Below are 24,638 nucleotides of genomic sequence, written 5' to 3'. Positions count from 1 at the left end.
TGCCTAAAACAACACTGTACATATGTTAGGGGCTTAATATTTTAGATTCAGCTGAATTTCATTAGCTTTATACATATTTTTTAATTTCACAAAAATTATTTATTTTATTTTGTTTTTTTTTTTTAGAGGGAGTCTCACTCTGTCACCCAGGCTGGAGTGCAGTGGTGTGATCTTGGCTCACTGCAACCTCCACCTCCCAGGTTCAAGCGATTCTCCTGCCTTGGTCTCCCAAGTAGCTGGGATTACAGGTGCCTGCCACCACGCCTGGCTAATTTTGTATTTTTAGTAGAGACGGGGTTTCACTGTGTTGGCCAGACTGGTCTCAAACTCCTGACCTCAAGTTAATAATAATGCCAGCGTTATGGACTGTTGGGACAATTGAATGAGTTAGTATAAGTAAAGTGCTTAGAATGTTGCTTGGCAGATAGGGAACCCTCAATAAACTTAACTGGGAGGGGGTTTCATTCTAAGCCAGTGTGCCTTCCATCTGGTAGATGGGGGTGATTGGCCGTTGCCCTTCTTTTCCTAGCAGAATAAAAAGGGTGCCTTGCTGAATTCTAAACTGTTTTCTCCCACTCAGTGCAGACTTATTCCTTACCTGTGGTGTTTGGACCAATGGTACCCCCATGCCTCCCTGTGCAACTCCAGAAAAGTGGCTTCCCCAGCCCAGCACACAGGACAGCTTAAACAGTTTATGAGCCGAGGCCTCCCCTTTGTCTACAAACTCCCATTTGCCTGCCACCTCAAATCCTATGGGATAGATCCCCCTGAGACTTTATACAACAAGGTCACCTCTCAAGCTCTGGCTTGTAGAAATTCAGTCCCTTCTTTGGCAATGTGGATGCCTGAAGTAGTAGATAGTGGGCTATGTTCAGATAAGAAAGACCCCCTAAATGGGTAGACCCACGCTCATTTCGCGGTCTTGTTTGTAGCTGTAGTACTGTCGCAGTTCAGTTGAGATTTTCATCACACTGGTCAGGAAATTCATAGTGAAGGTTACTACAGCAACCTTAACTCTGCTCTGGAAAGCATAGCCCTTACAATGGGGCCTTTCAGAGGCTGGCCCTGAAGCTGGGCAGTGATTCAGTCTATTCAGAACACAATGGGGCAAACCAGAATAGAAAGGAACTGCACATTGTTTTAGGCCTCCCATTGCCATCTGTAGCATTTCGTATTGTTGTCCATCCTTGCGGCCAACATGAGTTTTAGTTTCTCTAGTAACGCACTTTAAATTTCAGAACTCATATGCCTGCCAGTCGTAGTACATTTCATGGGAGTTGAAATAGTAATAATAATTCTGTAGTGGTGTACAAACTCACAGCCAGAAGATGCTGTAGAAACACATGTAGGAAAAGGTGGATTAAGGCTTTTCATTTGGAGACAAGGGAAACACCCATTGGGTGTGTTTGAAACAAAACTGATGAATTTGCCTTGAAATCCTGTAAAGCTATCATAGATTTTTTTCTTTAAAAAGAATGAAATCTTTAAATGACCAGTAAAATAAAATCACCCCTTGCCTTTATCCACAGCCACTCAAAACAAATCCACTCACCAAACAAAATTTACTTAACAATAGGATCTGAACGGTTTACTTACATTTTTAAATCTAGAGAGTGTTGGGTAGATTTTAAAAAGCTGAATTTAGCTATTTAGCATGTGAACTATAGTTATACTAAGCAAAAGAGCTGTGGTTTCCTTAGAATGAGAGTTGGAAGGAAACTTTTTTTAATTTTTTTTTCCTTTAGAGCATTTATGGTATTTGATTTATTCATACTGCTTGCCCTGTGATCAAACAACTTTTCTTTGTTGTCTATTTAGATCCCTAGGGTTGTTTTATTTCCTTCCCTTCTTTAATGTTTCCCTCATGTTTAATTTAAATCATTTGCTTTTTATCTTCCTCGGCATCTCAAGCTATTTCTCTTTTTGTTAATCTTTGTTTTCTCTCTCTCTCTTTTTTTTTTTTTTTTTTTTTTTTTAGCATTTTTAGTAGAGACGGGATTTCACCATGTTGGCCAGGCTAATCTCAAACTCCTGATCTCAGGTGATCCACACGCCTTGACCTCCCAAAGTGCTGGGATTACAGGTGTGAGCCACCACGCCTGGCCACCTTTGTTCTCTTTTTGCTGCACTGAATTTAAAAAATAAATAAAAAATAATTGAAATGTGCTTTTGTTTGTTCGTTTTAGTGCAAAGCTAGCAGCTACTTCTGTATCTTAAACACACCAGCCTCCAACAAACACCAACAAACAATCGGTGAAACCTTTTTCTTTTAACTCCGGTGAACTTGAATTGACATGTAGTCACACCCAGGTATCTTTGGGTGTTGGTTATTTGATTAGGAGGTAATACTGTGTTTTTGGTCCAACTCCAAGGAAAGGAAGGGGTCACAGACCAGCAAAGAATATCAGGAGTACTGGTGCTGCTTTTCTTCATATTTTGGGTCTCTGGGCTCAGGTAGAAAGAGACTTTTGTGCACTTGGGAACAGAGTATCGTACAAATCCTTTCAGCATTTTTGCAACCAGAAACCATGCAAATGTTTTTGCAAATATGCTTGTGGTCTTGCTGGCAGTTTGTGAGCACAACGCTCTGTTTGAGGTGGTGATGTTGACTTCTATTTTCTATTCACTGTCCTGCCCCAATCCAGCATGCCGTCTTGTACATAATTGTGTGAGCACACTCTTTTCTACCTAATGCGGAGAGCGGGTATCAGTTGGTCTCCATTCCTTGCATAAAATGCTTTTTACTATTACCGCTTTGAGATAATTTGTGTGTTTATCTCAGCACCTTTGACTCTCATTCCTGTCAGTACAGCAAGGGAACCCAGCATTTACTACCAGCTCTGACTTTGCAGGGTTGAGAGTGGCATGCTGTTTGACTTTGGAAACTATGTTAAAAATTCCTCCAGTGGATCCCTAGCTGGGACTGTTTTGGCAATTGATGTCTGTCTTGCCTACTTTTTCTGAGGATTTCTGCAAGGTTATTTTAAACATATTCGAGTTGTCTGATTGTGCTGAGGCACCTTTGTCACAAAAGAAAGTCACAGTCTATTCCCTCTGCAAAATTTTTGAATGAGAAGCCCGCTGTTACTGAACACCAGGCATGGGGAGTCTGACTTTGAAGCTGGCTACGAGGCATGCTTTCAAGGAGACGAGGCATGCTTTCAAGGAGACAAGGCAGAGGCCCAAAGATGTCGCAGGGTGGCTCCAAAGCTCTGATCTCAGCTTTGCTGAGGCATCTCCTGTGCCCATGATCTTTCTAAGAGTCAGTCATTCAAGGTACCCAAAATGTCCCTCTGTTTAGAAAGGGTAGCTCTGTTCCGTAGCCGAGGTAACACTTCATCCAGTTTACCACTGTGGGATCTAAAGGCAGCTTCAAGGGTTGCATATGAAACCTGGCTCTCAGAGGACATCTCCCGTGAGATATTTTCACCGAGTGGGGAATCCATTTCTTCTGTCTTCTACCATAGCCTTAATAGAAGCTGCCAGGTTTCTAAAGCCACCAAACCAGTACAAATCTGGATTCCGTGGACACACACACTCTGTCACCAAGTTTTTCATCTGTTAAATGGGGATCACAGTACCTCCCTGTTTCTAGAATTCTTTTGAAACCAAATGAAACAATGTACGCAAAGCACCTGACATAGCATTGGGAACATAGTTGGTGCTCCAGAAAAGTGATGCCTGTTCCCCGTTCCCCAAACATTGTGGGGCACACTTCTTGATGTGGGTTGCCCTTTTGATGCCATATTATATTTCACAGATACAATGAGAAGTAAGTATTCTTGGAGAAGGAAATCCAAAAATTTCCTTGGATTTTCTAGGGAGTTGTGAGTTTTAAACTGGTGTGACCCAACCATGTCCATAATCACATCAGACATGGTCAGTTTGTGTTTTGCTTTCAATTTTAGTGATTCTGGCAGGAGAGAGTTACTGGCAGAAGGAACACCTTGAAATGCTACAGCCAGAGATCTCTAACTAGATGACAGCTTTCTAATTTCTGCTGGCATTGCCCCTCATCTTCTGGAGATTGCCTTTTTCCTTTCCGTCTGTCTTGTTTCTAGATTTCAAGCCAATGCCTTAACTCTTACTTTCTCCCCATAAGCAGAGACCTGTGTCTTGGGTGGATGACAAGGGGTTCTGGGAAAGAGATCTCCAAAGTGGGGTCTATGCACTTTTATGTGCAAGGTAACTCACTGGAAAGAAAATATTAAAACCTAATTTGTATTTATCTTTACATTAAAAACTAAGATGAAATTGAGCTGCTCCCATATATAATATTTGGATGGACCCCAGTCTCCTCATGCAGTTTGATTGCCAGAGGGTCAAGGCTCACAAATGGTATTACTTATTATTTGAGAAATTCAAATTATGTAAATGCCTGGATTCAGCTGATTATTTTATGGTAAGCATCCAAAATAGTGCCTTATTTTTCTTCCCAGAAACAAAAAACTTTTGGTACAGATTTGGTCAGGAGGGACTGGAAGCAGAGAGCTACACAGTTCTGGGCTGGGAGTCATAGGCCCCGAGTTCTAGTCCTGGTTCCAGTCCAGGATGGCCCCGTGGACACATCCTTTCACCTCTCTGGCCCTCAGGTCCCTCATCTGTAAAGTAAAAGTTTTGGACTGCTTAATCGATAGGCCAGGCCCCTTCCAGCTACAATATTTTAGGGTTCTGAATGTAAATATGTAAGTATTCTGCCCCTTCCTTATCCCTGCCACTTTGTTGTTTGTTTAAACACCTTAATTTTTTGCCTACAAGGCATCAGTCTGTTGCTCAAATGGTCTTTGTCACTGGCTTCCATTTTGGTTAGCCTGCTGAACTCCGTATGTATCTTCTCTGCAGCTACCGTCTGTCATCTTCTTTTCTGTGGCGGATCCCTATTCTCAGAATCCCATATTCAAATGACTCACATTTATAGTGTCCAATTATACATCACTTGAGCATCGTGAAACTTTAAAAGTTCTATATTTTCTAGTTGAATCCTGTCCCTCCTATTATCTTATTAGCCAGATGAGATGACAGTACCCAGTCTCTTTCTTGAAATATACCTCCAATCAGAGCTATATTAGTGGCTAGTAGTATCCCAGTTCACTTATTAATAACTAATGCAAAACTTTACTCATCTGGTACTGTGAGCTTGGGTAATATGAAATCTCTATGCGTTATCTCTTTTAATGTACTCAAAAGCTCTGAACGGGACTTGGTATGGCAGCTCACACCTGTAATCCCAACACTTTGGGAGGCCAAGGCAGGAAGATCGCTTGAACCCAGGAGTTCGAGACCATCCTGGGCAACATAGTGAGACTCCCATGCCTACAAAAACTAAAGAAATTAGCCAGACATGGTGGCACACACCTGTAGTCCCAGCTACTCAGTAGGCCGAGGCAGAATCACTTGAGCCCAGGAGGCCCAGTCTGCGGTGAGCTGTGATCACACCACTGCACTCCAGCCTGGGTGACAGAGTGAGACCCTGTCTCAAAAAAGAAAAGAAAAGAAAGATTGATTTAAAAAAAGTAATAGAATTATTTGCCCAATATTTGGTGAGTCGGTGAGTGACGGTGGTAGTAGTAGTGGGGTTTGAGTCAATGAATAATTGTTTGCAAAGTGAGAACTGTAAGGAGTGCCTCTGTCCACCATGCAGTTCAAAACCCATTAGGAACATGGCAGGCTCGCTGAGCGCCTTCGCTGCGCATTGTTGATTGTCATCTATTTGTATGACTATCATCTACTTTAAAAGTTTTCATTTGACAGTAACTTATAATCATTCATTCACTCATTTTCTGATCCACTCCTTCTAGTTGGGGGTTGCAGGTGGCCAGAGTCTATCCCGGCAGCTCAGGGAGCATGGCAGGAACCAGGCCTGGACAGGAGACCATCCTATCTTAGGGTGCTCACACAATCCCCCACATTCACTCAGACTGAGACCATGTCAACACCCCAATTTACTCAATGTGCATGTCTTTGGCATGTGGGAGGAAACCCTCACAGACATGGGAGAAACATGCAGACTCCTCACTGGCTGGACCAGGAATCCATTTTTCTTCCTCATTATCTTTATCACAAAATGGCATCATCCGAGGACCTGCTCTATTGGCTTGCTGTTGAATCTTTAATAAAGATCTAAGCTGATCAAAGGAAGGCAGAATCTACCTATTTGTGGCCACCCTAGAAGCATACAACAGTGAGGGTCCTGGTAAGATGAGTGAAGCCGTGCTGATCTTCCAAATTGGTTTTTATTGCAAATTCATTCTAGAGCTTGCTGATTGAACTTGGGGCTGGGGAGGTGGCAGCAACTGCAGGTAGCCCTCAGAAAGTCTGTCGGGAAGGACACATCAATAGAAGATAAGGCTCCCGTCTCTGCATGCTGCAGTGCTTGCCTTCTGCAAACTGGGCTTGCGATTTGGATGTGGGTTCTGAGAGACAAGCCGCTAGCAGGCCCATTAGAAGACAGTGCCTCCCTTCATGTCTATCCTAGGGCTTTTAGTTGAATTATCAAGCTTGTTCTTAATTTTCCCTACCCCTTCTAAGTTCCCCAAGCCCAACCCTGTTTTTATCCCACTCCTAAAGTCCAAGGTATGGATCAGAAGAAACAGCAAGATAGCCCTGCATCCTCTGTCAGGTGACAGAAGGGAGTGAGAGGATGAACGTGTTTATGATCACACATTGAGCGACCCTGAGCCTGCAGGACCCTTGGCGACACTGATCTGCCATGTGGATTAGTGGCTGCTCTTGTGGCTTCTCCCTGAGATGTGCCCATGGGAGTCTCATCTCTGCCACCCATCAACCAGCTGTGGTCTGAGATCTCTGTTTGTAAACATGTGTCATTGATACCCTAAAGGCCCCTAGACCAATGCCCTTATGGTTACATTTTGCCCCAAGAGGGACATGGCGCCAGTGTGCCATAGATCAGAGCAGATCAGGCAAGCCAAGGGTCCAGAAGTAACCATGCCAGAAACAGGCATTCCTCACTTCTGCATTTGGTTCAGCGTTGGCTAGTGGTTGTTCAGGGAATGCTCCTTGCCCCTGAGCTTGGCTTGTTTTCCTGGACTCCGTATCCCTATAGCAAACCCACAAAAAAGGCTGTGCCCACATCAAGACACCCCTGATCACATCCAGACCCTTCCCCCACTTAGCACGTCCAGACACAGTACCCCTAAGTGAGAGATGACACACCAACACCTTACCTGTGTCACCGCTCCTTAAAATCCAACTCTTTATTCTCTTGTGGAGTTTCCACGTTGGCTTTTACAAGACAGAGATGAGAAAATAATTTCATCAACCTTATAAAACTTTTAAAAATTGAGTTGTTATTCAGATATGCCCCAAACATTTTTCAGAAAAATAGGGCAATCTGAGAAAACCATAACATGTGAGTAGTTGGTTAACTCATGTCAGCATACCTCCAGCATTTTGCATGACTTATAAATAATGCGTATTTTGCAAGCAGTATAGGAGAGATTCTTCCAAGGATAGGAAGTCTTGACTTTTTGGCAGGTTGATATCAACTCTGCCACAGCCTGCTGATAACTCTTTGCATATTGTTCTTTTTCTCAGAATAGCATTTAAATTAGAGTTTCTTTCTTCCATGGTACAGGGTGATAGTTCATATTATGTCACAAGAAATTGTTCAGTTACCTCCCTGTCTTTATTTATATGCACAGCTGCTGGTGTTTCCAGCTAGTCTTCCTGCCTCATTACCTTGGCTGTGTAATTGAATTAGAAAAAGGTATTGAGCAGCTACTACTTCAGAGACTATCATTTTCAAACCACAATTTAGGACACAGAGTCTGGTAGGATTTTTGACTTATGAATCTATTAGGCCGGTGCCATTAATGGCAAAAACCGCAATTACTTTTGTGCCGACCTGTATGATTAATAAAAATCTTAATGGACATGCACACACTAATTTGGTATGCATTTAATAGGCTGACTTAATTTTTTCTTTTATTTTCTTTTTCTTAAAAATTTTTTTCACTTTTATTTTTAAAATTCATTTCAGCTAATTAATTAATTAATTTTATTATTTTTTTTAAAGACAATGTCTGCTCGGGCGTGGTGGCTCACGCCTGTAATCCCAGCACTTGAGGAGGCCAAGGTGGGTGGATCACTTGACGTCAGGAGTTCAAGATCAGGAGTTCTCTACTAAAAATACAAAAAAAAAGAGAATTAGCTGGGCCTGGTGGTGGGCACCTTCTGTAAGCCCAGCTACTCGGGGGGCTGAGGCAGGAGAATGGCGTGAAGCCGGGGGGCAGAGGTTATAGTGAGCCAAGATTGTGCCACTGCACTCCAGCCTGGGCGACAGAGCCAGACTCCGTCTCAAAAAAAAAAAAAAAAAAAAAGAGAGACAGTGTCCTGCTATGTTGCCCAGGCTGTTCTCAAACTCCTGGCCTTACGTGATCTTTCTGTCTCAGCCTCCACTGAGATGAAGGACATGAACCGCCCCACCTTGCAAGATTGCTTTAAAACTGTAAATAATAAAATTCTGTGAAACTGGCCTTGCCCAAGGCACAGAGGCATGTGAGAGGTAGAGCCTGTACCCAAGTCTGTTGATTTTAATCAGTTTGCTAGATTAGGAAGAAAAGTTACATTCCTGAATCGTATTACCGAATGTCTAAGAGCTTTGCACTTAAAAACAAGAGTGGTGATGTGGGAGCTCTCTTAAGGGACTGTTAAATGCTTGATGTATGTGACATGCTAGCAGAGCCACAGCTGAAAAGACAGGGACTAACATCAGTGTGACTCTCTTGTCATTTGTTTGATTAAAATATAATCAGAGCAGAAGTGAAATGAGCATTTGTCATATTAAGGAATCTCAAGCATTTGATTCATATTATTCTGTAGCTTGAAATGTCCTTACCTCACTAATGATGTGGTGAAGATTAGCCTGTTATTCTGTTTAAAAAGTTAATCATCCAGGCTGGGCACGGTGGCTTACACCTATAATCCCAGCACTTTGGGAGGCTGAGGCAGGAGGATTGCTCAAGCCCAAGAGTTTGAGACCAGCCTGGGCAACACAGTGGGACCCTGTCTCTACAAAAAAAAAAATTTGTTTTTTTTGGTAGAGAAACACAGCCAGGTATGGTGGTGCACACCTGTAGCCCTGGCTACTAGGGAAGCTGAGGAGGGAGGATTAATTGAGCCCTGGAGGTTGAGGCCGCAGTGAGCTATGTTTGCACCACAGCACTCCAGCCTGGGTGACAAAGTGAGACCCTGTCTCAAAAAAAAAAAAATAAAAATAAAATAGTAATCATCCAGCCTCAAATATCTGTTACTCTTAACTGGACTACTTACATGGTTAAGAGAAGGAGAACTGTGTTTAGGGGCAATATCTCTTCCCTTTGATCTCCTGAGTTGGGGGCAAATAGGAACGCCTTGGAAACTTATTTCTTCCTTGGAGCAGACTCTGGGCCCAGGACTCCTATTTGCCCCACGATAGCTGCTGCCACAGTGCTGCCGTGTACCTACAGCAAACATGTTGTGAGGTGAGTCAGTGTAGCCTGGAATTTATTCACCCAGCTAGTAAAGATTGGGCACTCCCATGCCCCAGGCACCACCCTGCTGGGGACATGGCAGGGGGCAGACATCATCCCAAGGCTGACTCCAGGGCACGGAACTTCCTCTGCATTATGCAAGGCTGTGCAGAGCCAGGCTGCTCCGTGAGCTCCTAGCTTGCAGGGCTTTGTACCAGGTATTCTGTTTACCACGTGGTACTTCTTTTTCTTCTGTAAAAAAAGGATAATACAAGTACTTGGTGGTGTCATTGGGCAGATGAAAGAAGTTGATACGTGACACATAGTAAACATGCAATAAAGCAGTTACTATGAACTTTAGAATTATTGCTGTTTCCAACTGCTGTTACTTTATTATGAGAGGCAGTAGGTACAATGTTTAAGGGCAAAGATCTGAAGCAGACTGCCTGGGTTTGAAGCCCAGCTGTGGGAGCTGAGCAAGTTACTTAACCTCTCTGTGCTTCACTCAGTTTCCTGCCTCGTGAAGTTGTAAGGATTAGATAAGTTATATGTAAAATGCTTAGAGCAGTGCTTGGTATGTAATAAGAATTAGCTGTTATGTGAGAATAATAATAATGTATTTCATTCATTCAACAAATACTTGGGGGCTGCCCATGCCATGCATCATGGCACTCTACTAGGTCTTGGGGCAGAATGGTGAATAAGACTTGGTCCTAGGGGTCAGTTTAATCAGGGAGCCAGGCACTCAGGTCATGCTGTTACAGCAGGCTTCTTAGCAAGATGATGCCTGACCTGTGCTGGGTGAGAGTTTAGTAGGCATAGAGTTGGGGTTGAGGTAGGGAGGAGTTCATAGAAGAATACCCTAAGCTGGGGGACAGTGGGAATGTAGGTACTGAAGATCCCACCTCACACACACACTGTGGAAAAACAGAAACAAAGCACAGCATGGTATGCACAGAAAATGGTGTGGTGGGAACCTCAAAACGGAGAAAGCAGGGGTTAGAGATGGACAAGGACAGGTCAGGGAAGCCTCGCTAAGATTTGCACTTCAAATGCATGCGCAGCTACCTTGAGGGGTTCCAGACCAGGCTTGTGAAGGCAGCCACTGTCCTCTGACCGCCCGTCTCCCTGGGATGAGGGCAACCAGAGCCCTTTTTGTGCCCTGGAGGATGGATGCCCTGAGCATCTCAGAGAGCCTGGGCTGCCCAGGCCTTTCCCTTTCCCCTTTCCCCTTTCCCCTCCCCCTCCCCCTCCCCTCCCTCTCCCACTCACCCTTCCCTTTCCTTCCCTTCTCTTTCTTTGTCTTGCTCTGTTACCCAGGCTGTAGTGCAGTAACGCAATCACGGCTCACTGCAGCCTTGACCTCCTGGGCTTAAGCGATCCTCCTGCCTCCGGCTCTCGAGAGTAGCCTGGACCACAGGCATGTGTCACCACGTCCAGCTAATGTTTTGATTTTGTGTAGAGATGGGGTCTCGTTATGTTGTCCAGGCTGGTCTCTAACTCCCGGGCTCAAGCAGTCCTCCCTCCTTGGCCTCCCAAAGTGCTGGGATTATAGGCATGAGCCACCACACCTGGTCTTCAAAGGGACTTTTGGTGAGGATCAGAGATAGGAGCCACCATTCTAGGGTTCCTGGAGTTTGTGAGGGAAAGAGGACAGAACCGTTTTGGTAATGCTTACGGGAAGCACTTCCTGAGAGAAAGAATAAAAAGCAGGTGCCCAAGAGAATTTCCTGCTCAGCCTCAAGACAAGCCCTGACCCTGGGGACTACTGACATGTCCCACCTGTGGCTGGGAGGGTATTCTGAGGTGGGAGGTGTAGACAGAGCAGTGGGCTTGGGAGCCCTGATGGAAAGTGCAGGGAATTCAGAACACAAGCATAGGGTAGGTTCTACTGGTGAGAACACAACCTAGACTCTCGCCTGCAAACTAAAAGGGAAATCTGGTCTTACCATGTGAGATTTTCCACAGCAGAGTAAAATGCATTTGGGAAATCGAACAGAAGTTATGTAAATTCCCTATGGCTAGACTTGAAATTGACAAGAAAAGGCCCAATAGGGAATGCCAGTGTGTCCCCAGGTGTGGAACATGGCACCAAGGTAGACCTTAACATCGGTATGTACAACCCCACATTGGTGTATTTTACAATATTTCTCTTTTTCTTTTCCTTTTTTTTTTTAAACGGGGTCTTGCTTTGTCACCAGGCTGGAGTGCAGTGGTGCAATCATAGCTTACTGCAGCCTTGAACTCCTGGGCTCAAGCAATCCTTTCACCTTTGCTTCCCAAAGCCCTGGGATTACAGGCATGAGCCACCGCGACCGGCTTACAACATTTGTCTTCGTAGCTATTCTTACACGTTGAAGAAACAAAACTAGCACACCAAACTGGTGGATTTTTTGAAGATTGTTGTGTAGGTTTAATCAAAATTATTAAGGACCGTTTATAGAAAAATTTGAAGCAAGTGCTGTGGAACGTGGTTATAGGAAACTTGTTAAAATAGTTGAAAATGACTGAGGTTTAGGAAAGATTGCAATATGGTGTGGTGTATGTCAGAAAAGTCATGGGGGCCGGGCGTGGTGGCTCACGCCTGTAATCCTAACCCTCTCGGAGGCCGAGGCGGGCAGATCACCTGAGGTCAGGAGTTTGAGACCAGCCTGGCCAACATAGTGAAAACCCGTCTCTACTAAAAATACAAAAATAAGCTTGGTGTGGTAGTGCACGCCTGTAGTCCCAGCTATTCGGGAGACTGAGGCAGGAGAATCACTTGAACCAGGGAGGTGGAGGTTGCAGTGAGCCAAGATCACGCCATTACACTCCAGCCTAGGTGACAGAGCAAGACTCTTTCTCAAAAAAAAAAAAAAAAAAAAAAAAGGAAAAGAAAATAAAAGGAAAAGTCATGGGGAAAGTCAGACATCATAGTAATCCCAGGGCAGACATATCGCATGGAGGGTGGGACACCTTTCTGCTTCAAATGGTGTTAATATTGAAAGAACCTGTAGGCTGGAAGAGATACAAACTTGAACATGTCTTTACAAAGCGAAGAGGAAATTACGTAAAGACCTTGCTTTGCGAGCTGTGGTCTGGTGATGGGTGGCTTCTCTTGGGCAGCTTGTCATCCAGGACCCTTGTCCTCATCCTGTAGTGGGTTGGAGGTGAGGATGGGGGAGGGGGTGGCAGCTACAAAAATTTCTGCAACAAAGCCTCTAAAACTGGGTGATCATCAACCTCACCAGTAAAGCCACTACACACTTCCTGACGTGAGATTAGTATTTGGTACAATGCTTCCAGAGTAATCAAAATTTTTATAATATTTTTTCATCTGTGATGATATTAAACAGTGATATTTGAAGAGTACCTGGCCCTTAGTAAATGTCATGCGCCAGAATATATCACACCTAAGATGCTACTGGTTATAAAAGGAGCATCATTATTTTATTTACAGTATTGAAAAATAAAAAAAAAACTGCCAGTTAAGCTATAACACATCATTGATTATAAGACATCCTTTTTTTTTTTTTTTTTTTGAGATGGACTTTCGCTCTTGTTGCCCAGGCTGGAGTGCAATGGCGCGATCTCAGCTCACTGCAACCTCTGCCTCCCAGGTTCAAGCAATTCTCCTGACTCAGCCTCTGGAGTAGCTGGGATTACAGGAGTGCACCACCACGTCTGGCTAATTTTGTATTTTTAGCAGGGACGGGGTTTCACAATGTTGACCAGGCTGGTCTTCAACTCCTGACCTCAAGTGATCTGCCCACCTTGGCCTCCCAAAGTGCTGGGATTACAGGCATGAGCTGCTGTGCCCAGCTGATTATAAGACATCCTAATTTCAAAATGTGAAAATGTGAAAAAAAATGCATCTTAGAGTTGATGGAATACATTAACTGTTCATTTACAACATCTTATCTTTGAACCGTTCATTGATATAGAAAATGATCCTTTTGAGATTGACATTTCAGGCAGAGAAAGTAAAAGAAAGCTGTTGTGTCTCTTCTTTCTGGGAGTCTATTGTTAAAAAAAGTTTGCTATATCTGCAAGCTGGAATAAACAAAAAGAATTGGAGACTGAGTTGACATGAAGTAATAAAAAATATAGAAAACAGTGTCAGACATTTATATATTTCATTCTGCTTAGCAACACTTTCACATCCATTATCTTATTTGATCTAATTTTTTTCACAATGAAAACAGCTCTATGTGTGTATATTTTATATATACATACTCAGAAAAATAAAACAATACAGAAAGTACACTGAGATAAACAACCACAACATTTTAACAACTGTATTTTTGTACAGAGATAGTGCGTATAAATACTATCGTATGTTCAATCAAAACAAAATTGGAGCTCCTTACCATCCCTTGTTATTTTTAACAAACCTTTTTTTTCCCTCCCCATTCTAACCCATTCAACCAATGTTGCTAGCTTGGTGTGCACCTTCCATGCACTGGATCATGTCATCATGTAAAACCAACTCTACCCCTAAAAGGATTGTGGGTGGTTTGATGGTCAGTCTTATTTGATCTTCCCAGTGGCCCAGGGGGTAGTGTAGTGTTATGAACCCCTTTTTGCTGAGGAGGGGACAGGCTCCAAGAGGTTGACTGATTTGTGTGACACCCTATGGCTAAGTGGCACAGGGTCTTGGCTGGGAGGGCTAGTCTTTGAGAGTTGTCCTTGGCTTTTTTGAGATCAAGTTGGTCACAGATACAACCTAGCAGCCTGAGACAGTCCCAGTTTATGCGCCTTCCTCCAGCTTTATTATTAACAACACTCTCTTCTGCATCAAAAGTGTCCCGGGCTGAATGATACATTATATGTTTGCTCTAGTGGTGGAACACTTCTCCATTGGGGGCCAACTCTTCTAGGAAGGTTGATTCCAGGCACCACCGACTAAGAGATCACTGGACCCACAGTAGACCTGGAGCCTGTGTCTACACTTGGACTTAACGATGATATTGGAAGTGAGCTTTGGTATCGCAGAAAGAGCAGAGAAAAGGAAGTCAGAAATCCCTGTGTCAGGTCTCAGGAATGAAAGGAGACCACATATGTGAAAATGCTACACAAATAATGAATCTGTGGTATGGTCACATATATTTAAATGGATGAAACTTTATGAATAAGCACATACTCCATATTCATTGAGTATTCCCTGCCCCGAGCCTCACGTGCCAACCCCTCAGTGCACTTTTCCACCCACTGCAAGCAGAGGCAACATGGTACATTATGACCCCAAGCTTCAGTTTCTCCATTTGTAAAATAGTGCAGAAATTATAATACTTGTGTCTTGCAAGTGTGGTGAGAATTAAATGAGATAATTATGTAAAAAGCATTGGCACGTATTTCTGGTTTCAGTAAATGTTCCAATTATCTAGGGGTGTAAGGGGTTGAGAGTGGTTTGTTGGCTACTGACTACCCTGTCCCCCATGCACTGTTTCAGGAACACTTTTGCCTCATATTGTACTCTGTGCACTGAAGTCCAGCACACACATACTTGCTTCAGAGACACATCTTCCCATCACCAAAATTTTAGGGGTTTAAATTTCATAAAGTTGAAATAAAGTGCAAGCCCAATGCTGGTTTGTAGACCAGTTTGCAAGCCCAGTAGCAGACAGACAAATATTTTTGGTTGATTTTTCATCATTTGCAATGGAAATAAATGTTTCAGTCCAGTAAAATGGCAGAAATGTAAAAGGTGGAATTCCAGAATGTCTTAAAATTAAAAGATCAAAGTGTAATAGGTAGTCCCTTTCCTGTTATTACTCACGGAGACAGAAAAATCCCATTACAAAACAAGCTCAGTTTGACTGCAGGCCAGAGTGTTACCCATTGTCCATTGTTCACCGTAAGAATATGGTTTATCTGCTTCTCAGGGTGATCTACTTATAACACTGGGGGCATTCTAGTCCCAGGTTTTCTGAAATCAGATCTGCTGTCCTGTTGTGCTCATGGGCCAACTAAATGGCTCAGACATGATACTATCTTACTGTCCACACAGCGTCTTCCAATCACCTTTCAAACCTGGACTTAGCATAGAATCCAGTCTTAGGACAGTCCTGGCTTTTGACTTTGAGAGCCTGGTCAGTGCCCAACAGCAACCCAGAAAATGCTCAATTATATTGATGTTTCTATTTATTTTAAGATTTTACTAACACATGCATATGATTAAAAAATATAAACTGTACAGAAAGGTCTAAAATGGAAAATAAAGGTTACATTTCTCCTAAAACTCCAGGTCTTCTCCCCAAAAGTACCAACAAAACAATTATAGCACACATGCTGTTTTAAAAAAATTACACAAATTCAATAATTCCATATGTATTCCACATATTGACTACTCTTTCAATGAAACAGTATCTTCAAGCTCTTTCCATATCAGGACATGCAAGTTCCTTTAATGACTGCAAAGTACTCCTTTGCAGAGCATTCTGTATTCTAATCAGTCCCTTAATGATGCTTCTGTTTCCCTATTACAAACTTTGCTACAGTGAACAACCTTGCACATGTATCTTTTGCAGGTGTATCTTGAGGTAATTTCCTAAAAAATACAGTTGCTGGCTCAAAGAGGATGAGGCTTTGATGGTTTTTTTTTGTTGTTTTTTTTTGGGGGGGGGGGGATGGAGTCTTGCTCTGTTGCCAGGCTGGAGTGCAGTGGCCCGATCTCAGCTCACTGCAACCTCCGCCTCCTGGGTTCAAGCAATTCTCCTGCCTCAGCCTCCCGAGTAGCCGGGACTACAGGCTCATGCCACCATGCCCAGCTAAATTTTGTATTTTTAGTAGAAACGGTTTCACTATGTTGGCTGGGATGGTCTTGATCTCTTGAGCTTGTGATCCACCCACCTTGGCCTCCCAAAGTTCTGGAATTACAGGTATGAGCCACCGCGCCTGGCCCAGACTTTGATTTTTATTTAGTTAACTATGTTTATATATTGGTCTGTGTGTCTAAAATTTCAATACCGATTTCTAAATTGCTACCTAAAAATACTGTGCAGTATACTCTTTGTAGAAGTTTGTAGAAGTATTGATGGTCACCTCCTCCCCACTGCCCTGTACGGGGTGGGGGGCCTTGTTGTATTTACACAACACACTTAATTGTCTCCCTTTTCTGGGCATTTGAAGGCATTTGAAGATAGTGGTTACCCAGTATATCGGTAACTCCTCCTTTCTCCCAGATGCATCAAAGAACAGTGCTCCCTGGGACACTAATGAAGTGTTTGCAGAACCGCTGCTGTGTGGGGCCAGGCCTACCCTGGGGCTGTCTCCTGGGCAATGAAGGTGGACTTTCAGGATAGAATAATCCTTCCTGTGTATGCTGACTCACCTTTGCTCTTCCTGGTCCCCGCCCTGGTAAACAGACACCAGTCAGTGAGGTTCCACCTTTGAAAAAATCAGTCAGGGAATCACCCATCTGAGGTTCCCAGCCTCAAGGCCGAGTTCTTCCTGTGTGTGAGGGACTCTGGTGTTTGGGTTCCACCTCTTAAATGTTAGCAACAAACCAGGCTATTATGTGGATAGGGGCGTACCCTACTTTCCAGAACTTGCACATGAATCAACTGCTTTTTAATAAACTACGTCATCCTTAGAAACGGAATGTGGATCTGAGAGTGTCTGCACTCAATCTCTATCTAATGGAAATTTCTCCGTCATAATTTGTAGGAAGTGTCAGGGATAAGAGTAACTTTTCATTATTGTTATTATTACGTTCATGTCGTAGCTGGCACGCCCGCCACTGCCCTCCTCCCTTTGTACAGTGTGCTGCGCTCACCAGGGGCTGCTGTAAAATGCAATACCTTGCTGAGTATCCACCTGTTTAAAATGGTACCATTTTTAGTAGGGGAAGCAAAAGGGAATTACTCAAAAATGAAGCTCGCCTGAGAGTCATGAAGTAGTAGCCCAATAAACAATGCCTTTGCCCTCTGAAGAGAATGGCTGCCCTCACACTGATGAGGAACCATCTCTGCTGCCCCTCTCCCAGCACACATGGCAGCCAAACCTGCCCCTGCCTCTCAGCAGGGGTAGAGGAAGAAATGAGGGGCAAAACGGGTGCGAAGGGTTAGTTGCTCCAGAGCCCTATTGCATATTCTCACAATTCTAGGGCGGTAGTTTGTGTCTTAGAACAACTTTCAGCCTCTGCTCCCTAGAGCGTAGGATAGTGCGTGGTAACAATGCCCCACCACACCGCCCATGTAACTCCTGGGATTCAGCGGCTGTGTGCAGAGGCTGTGTGCCTCTGGACAAGTCACACTAGTAGTAAATTCTGTTGTCCCCTACCCAGCAACAGAAAATGGTTTTTGTTTCACTGTGGGGAACTTTTCAGCTTCCCTGGCTGGGCTGAGGGTCTGCACATCCATGTTTGGTTTCCAGCTTTCCTGATAACCATATCACCCTCTGCTAAAGCTTCCCAGCTCAGCCCTCGCCCAGCCTTCATTGATCCACCTTGTCCTTGACAATCTGGGCAGGTCAGGTTCTCCCAAAGGCTCTGCGTTGCTCCCACCTCCAGGTTCTTTACTCTCTCCCTTTGCCTCATCTGGGTGGGTTTTTAGGGGAGTGGGGAGAAGAAACGCATAGTGAGGAGTGGTCACTAAAGACAGAAGTTACCATTAGAAAACCTTGGGCAGTTTACAGTTTTTTCAGCAGTAAAATAGAGATAGTAATACGTAGTATGGAGGGATGGTTGTGAAGGTTGAATGAGTTCACATATGTAACTATAATTGCCTGGCAGAGGGAGGGAGAGACGGGGAAGGGAGACAGGGAGGGAGGGCGGAAGAGAGAGAGGGAGAGGGAGAGAGAGATACAGAAACTGATATGTGACCTATTGGATATAAAAAACGTATCAAATCAAAAATAACTTTGGTGTTTTAGTCTCTAATGCTAAGAGGAGGTGGTCATGAATAAAAATTGTATGTCTTTTTAATGATACATTTGATTTTGGAGACAGTCTGTCATTCCGTTGTCATGTTAAACTTAACGGGTAGAAATATCCAATAAGTCAGTCATTCATGTATGAGACTGTGAAGAAACCACGTTTGGATGCGTCCATAGTCATTGAATCTTCGGTTCACATCTTGGCTTTTGCTACTTACTAGTCGGGAGATCTCAGTTTCCTCCTATATGGCATGGGAATGTTAACCCCTCTCTCCTGGGATTGCTTGCAGTAGTAAGTAGAACACCCTCCACAAATCAAATAACTAATTCCTTTGCATATTGTAACCACTGTCACCTTGTTATATAGATAGCAGACTGGAAAATGAGTCCTCTTTGAGCATTAGAGACTGGGGCTAGGAATCTTCAGTATCGAGTGATATTTGGAACTATGAGAATCAATGAACTCTACCGTGAGTGCTTTTCTGCTAGGAAATAACTACCATGAGAAAAAGGAGGAAACAGCCTCTGAGGTGGGGCAGTCAGGAATGTGTCTCTGTGCAGTGAGACAGAGAAAGACCAATGGGTTTGATACTGAGACAAATTTGGGTTACGCTAGGAAGGCAGTTTCTTCGGATCAATACAAACATACGCACCATGACAGAGCTTCTCTGTTTCTTGTCCTTTATAGAAGTTGAATAAGTACTTATTAACAGCCCTTGTGTTTTATTCAACTCTGCTTCCATTTTTAGATGTCTATGGGGGTTAAAAACCAACCAACCAATCTGCAGGTTGGTTACTCTGGGACCCTAGTTTTCTGTGCAGAGTAACCGTGGGTGCCCAGAAAGCTGGAAAAGGTGGGGAGGTGAGGAGAGGAGGAATCACTGGGAAATATCTGGCTGGAAGTAGACCATGGGCATTCAATGGAAATCTAGTGAGTCATGCTGTGGCCAGTGCTTTTTTCTCTTTCTGCTTTGCCACAAGAGGAAGAAGGAGTGGTGAGGTCTGAGGTAATTTTGTAGAATTGATGCTGTATGTGGTTCTGAGAATGCCAGATATAGAGAGTTTCCTTCTGCAAGACAGCATGGGTGGCAGGCCTTCCAGAATCCCTTTCCAGAGCAGGAGCCCATGACACTGTACACTTTTCCTGTGGTAGCTCCTTCTTGGCTGATTTTAAAAGATGGCTTTTCCCAGAGCTTCTTAGAACTTGCTCTTAGCAAAGGATCTGTGTTTCCCATCGAAAAAAAAGTAAACCATTTAATAAATTTTTAAAATAAAATTTGGAATGGCTTCCATCTTGTTTCTTGTCATCTTCTCCTCTCAAAAAGCCTCCTTTTCCCTTTTTTCATCCTAGTTTTGATGTCTGAACAGTTGGCCTTTCTAGATACCCTTATTTAGAATTTTTCTCTTCTTCATTCGAAGTCCCCCGAGCAGTGAGCAGGGAGGGGGCAGGGGCGAGTCTCACCCAGTGCAGTGCCCACTGCGCTTACCCACTGGCGACACTCCCAGTAGAATGCAAGCATTTGAAGGTAAGGGGGGATCTTCCAATATTGTCATGTAATATTTGCCATTACTTCATATTTATTAGCTTTTTTGCTGATAAGTGTAGATTATAATGAATGTCCTTCCTCTGGTCTCCTCCGGCATAGATTATAATGAATGTCCTTCCTCCTCTGGTCTCCTCCGGCAAATTCTAAATATCTTAGACCTACTTCAAATGGCTCCTTTTCTGGGAAGTCATTTCTTCTGCCTCTCCCAGGACAAAGTGGCCTAACCTCCACTCCTGGAACACCCATTTTGTGTGTATTTATGTTGACTGTTATTGACGCATGAATCACTTTATTCCATCATTATCTAGGTGTCCTTCAAGGGACTTTGAACTGCCCAAGTGCTCAGCTCCCCAAGTGCTCATGAGTCACTTTGTTCCATCATTATCTAGGTGTCTTCATAGGACTTTAAGCTCCCCAAGTGTGCCATAAGAACTTGTCACATAGCTGAACACATGGGGGACCCCACTACAGAAATGCCAAATGAAAGGAAGCCCTGCAGCCCACAGAGTGTTCAGAGGCCGCCCCTGGTGTGAAGCTGAAAAATCCCAGACGTAGATGAGGGCCACAGCTTCATCTACCCAAGGGGGCCATGCGGGGATGAGGCCTTCCCCTCCTGGGCATGTTCCGTGATCTCGTTTCATCTGTCCTGTCCACATCCTCGTTACTGGAGCAGTAATCAGTCATAAAAATGTAGCCTATCTTTTGAATATGGAAAGCCAGTATTACACATATGACAGTGATAAGTTTATGAAGGGAAAGTAATTTAGATGACTTGAGAAATTATGACCGTGTGACATAGTCTTTGTGTGATACATATTCTTTCCATTTCTGGATTCTGTCATGTAGTTTGCAAAACGAGACCAGAAAGTTTCTATGTCGTTGCTTATTTTCACCGACAAATTCAACACAACAGTATGGTTGAAGGATAGTCTCATCCGAGACTATCGACCGTGTGTTGTGCTGTATTCCTGACACTGTTTAGCACTTCACACATATTATTTTATTTAATCCTTACAGCAACGTTGTGAAATGGGTCTGTCTCCCATTTTACAAATGAGAAAAGAGAAGTCACTTTGTGTCACTTCAGGGACACATGAGCTTAGGTAGCTTTTCCCCACTTTACTTAGTCTGTAGGTAGCAAAGCTGGAACTTGAATCCTCATCTTATCGATTGCAGAATCTTTCTCTGCACTGCTCTTTCTGCTACATTTTATTTTAAGAATATTTGGGAAATTAACAGCTTTTTTTCTTTGTTACTACAGGGGAAAACAAACTATCCTAGTAATTGTATGTTTTATGTTCCCAGGGAAGCAAAGGTGTCTACCAGTACCACTGGCAAAGCCACAATGTCAAGCACAGTGGTGTGGACGACATGGTGCTACTGTCCAAGATCACAGAGAACTCCATCGTGGAGAATCTGAAGAAGAGATACATGGATGACTACATTTTTGTATCCTTTATCGGCTGCTTTGGACATTTCTAAGTGATATTACAGTGTCCACAGTTAAATTGTGGCTTTATGCTGGGTGCAGTGGCTCACGTGTGTAATCCCAGCACTTTGGAAGGCTAAGGCAGGACTTCCAGACCATCCTGGCAACACAGGGAGACCCCATCTCTATTATAAAAAATAAAATAAAAACTGAACTTGTGGCTTTATTCCTGGCTTGAGAAGAGCTATCTGAAAGTCCAAACAGATGCTGTGTGCTCACATTGTTTTCACCGTTTCAGAATGAGGTTTTGTATGTTTATATCACTTGGTTCAGGCTGTGCAAAGGGCAAAGATGATGCCCGGTTATTCTCCTGGCATTTCACAAAGTAAAGATGCAGCCAGTATTCATCTACTTTAATCTATAATATCGTCCCTTTGACATGCTCTAGTCATGCACGTGGTATCTAAAACCTCTGCTCTTCCTAGAGGAAGTCCTGGTTTGCAAAGAGTTCTATCAATAATGCATCCTGACTGCAAAGCAGAGACATTTGAGTCTGCACTTAAAAGACTTAAAAATGTTGCCAGTTTTTCTGCGTTTTAATGTTTACTAAAGGAAATGTGAGAAGTGAAGATCGACTATTGAAAATGCTTGACGTTCTTCAGTTGTTCTTTATGTTTCAATTTTAGCTTGCCAGATGCCATTTTTTATGGGGCTTTAAAAAATGCAGAATGGAAATTTGATTCAAATATGGGTTGACTTCATTATCAACAGGGAACTGTGATATTTGCTTAAGTTCTATAGGAGTTTTGTTTGATGCAACTATGTAAAGATATCCTGGTGGAACTATTGTGAGAGTTAGTCATGGACATGCAAAACTCGGTGTGAAATCTGTGTAATAGTACCAAGAAGTTTAACTTGGATGCCAGTAGTGCCTTCTGAAAGTATGGTATCATGGATGACTTATTAAAAAGTGGAGTCTTTGCTTCTGATGTAATATACATCTTAGATTTTTACCCAAAAAGCTTGGGGAAGAATAGTTTTCACATCAGTGGCTTATTATGATTACTTAAACTGGTTTTTTGACTATTAGCTAAAAGCATGGGAACCTTTGCAGTAATAACTTTTGCAGCGGCTGCCTATCCCATCACTGGTAAGTTCTGGGGGGTCGGGTTCAACTTATCAGGTATTTAACAAACAATACTGTTAAATAATTAACAGCATTATTCCAAGGCATTTGGACCATTCTGACCAGTACTCTGCTGTTTCTTATTTACTATAAGGGAATTTTACCAATATCTGTAGTTAAACCTCTGAAACTCTGTTTTCAAGGATTAACAGATATAGTTGGATTTATTGGCTACATTATAATTGCATAATTTAAAACATTTATTTTCTTTTTATAGCACTTTGGGAGGCAGAGGCGGGTGGATCACTTGAGGTCAGGAGTTTGAGACCAGGCTGGCCAACATGGTGAAACCCTACCTCTACTAAAAATGCAAAATTAGCGGGGTATGGTGGCATATGCCTTGTAATCCCAGTTACAAGGCATAACTTGTAACTTGGGAGGTTGAGGCAGGAGAATTGCTTAAGTTTGGGAGGCAGAGATTGCAGCAAGCCAAAATCGCACCACTGCACTTCAGCCTGGGTGACAGAGCAAGACTCTGTCTCCAAAAAAAAAAAAGTGAATTTATTGTATTTTTAAATGACAAATAGTAATTGTATATAGTTGTGGGATATAATGTGATTTTTGTTTCTTTTTTCTTTTCCTTTCTTTTTTTTTTGAGACAGGGTCTCCCTCTGTCACCCAGGCTGGAGTGCAGTGGCACGATCCCGGCTCACTGCAACCTCCGCCTCCCCGGCTCAGGTGATCTTCCCACCTCAGCCTCCCAAGTAGCTGGACTACATGCACACACCACGATGCCTGGCTGATTTTTTGTAGAGACAGGGTTTCACCATGTTGCCCAGGCTGGTCTCAAACTCTTGAGCTCAAGCAACCCACCTGCCTCGGCCTTCTAAAGTGCTAGGACTACACGTATGAGCCACTGCGCCTGGCAATGTGATGTTTTAATATGTATATACATTTTGGAATAATAAAATCAAGCTAATTAACATATCCATCACTTCACATACTTATTGTGTGTGGTGTAAACATTTAAAATCTATACTCAGCAATTTTGAAATATACATTACGTTATTATTTACTTATATAACTTCTGGATCAGGGTGGCGACCTATGGCTGACAGACAAAATCTTACTCACCACCATTTTTTGGACAGCAGTTTTGTTGGAACACAGCCATGCTCATTTGTTTAGTTATTGTTTAGGGTTGTTTTCACACTATGGTGGCAGAGCTAAGTAGTTGTAACAGACTCTCTGCAAAGTCTCAAATATTTACTTTCTGGCCCTTTGCAGAAAAAAATTTGCTGACTTCTGCTCCAGATACCTGTGCAGGGCTTCCTTTTTTTTTTGAGATGGAGTCTTGCTCTCTCGCCAGGCTGAAGTGCAGTTGGCGCAATCTTGGCTCATTGCAACCTTCGCCTCCCAGATTCACTCCTTCCTCAGCCTCCCGAGTAGCTGGGACTACAGGCGTGCACCACCACGCCCAGCTAATTTTTGTATTTTTAGTAGAGATGGGGTTTCACCATGTTGGCCGGGATGGTCTCAATCTCTTCACCTCATGATCTGTCCACCTCAGCCTCCCAAAGTGCTGGGATTACAGGCATGAGCCACCGCGCCCAGCAGCTTCATTTAATTGAATTGTACAAAAACAGTTATGTTCAGTTTGCAGGTTTTTATTTTATTTGGTCAAAATACTGAAATATGCTTACTTTATCCGGACTTAACACCGTCAAAAAATGTTAATCACTTTTACGTGCAGCACCCACAGCACATGAAAACTGGCAGATAATTGATTAGAAGGAGCTGGGTGGCAGGATGTGGATCTGGACTGTCTGGCTTCAAACCTTGCTCTGCATAGATTTGGTGACCGAAACGTTTTGTGACCTCTGTGCCTTGCTTTCCGTACCTGTAAAATGGGAGTAATAATAAAATCTCCCACATAAGGCTGTTGTAGGGTGAAACCAAATAAAGAATGCAGCAAGTAAACAGTAAGTATGAGTCATTATTACCATGCACTAGGGCAGGTGTGTAAGTGCTTCCCATATTTCCGAGTTATTTTCCAAAAATTCAACTGTAAACTTGTTTATTGGAAATTAAAATGCATTTTGCCACGGAAACCGTTATAAATGGAGGATTGACAAGCCCATAGAAGTCTTCATTTCCGCTGAATGTAGTAGTTGTACAAATTATATTTTGAAATGTTCTTGGAATGTGGG

At 43.1% G+C, this 24,638-nt stretch overlaps 1 protein-coding gene across 2 annotated transcripts in view; it reads left to right on the top strand.

Annotated features, from left to right (window-relative positions):
* Nucleotides 1–24,638, top strand: part of MYO1E (myosin IE) — a 237,249-nt gene that overhangs the window by 80,305 nt on the left and 132,306 nt on the right. For both annotated transcript variants that reach the window (XR_010109926.1, XM_003827902.7), the window contains exon 2: nucleotides 21,179–21,322. Coding sequence is in view for 1 of the 2 variants with exons in the window: in XM_003827902.7 (XP_003827950.1) it covers nucleotides 21,179–21,322 (144 nt within the window). In the remaining variant the exon portion in view is untranslated. The remainder of the gene's footprint in view (nucleotides 1–21,178; nucleotides 21,323–24,638) is intronic.

This window comes from Pan paniscus, chromosome 16 (genome assembly GCF_029289425.2).
Source record: "Pan paniscus chromosome 16, NHGRI_mPanPan1-v2.0_pri, whole genome shotgun sequence".
NCBI lineage: Eukaryota > Metazoa > Chordata > Mammalia > Primates > Hominidae > Pan > Pan paniscus.
The sequence above is the reverse complement of the archived record's forward strand: the minus strand, read 5'-3'. Positions and strand labels throughout refer to the sequence as shown.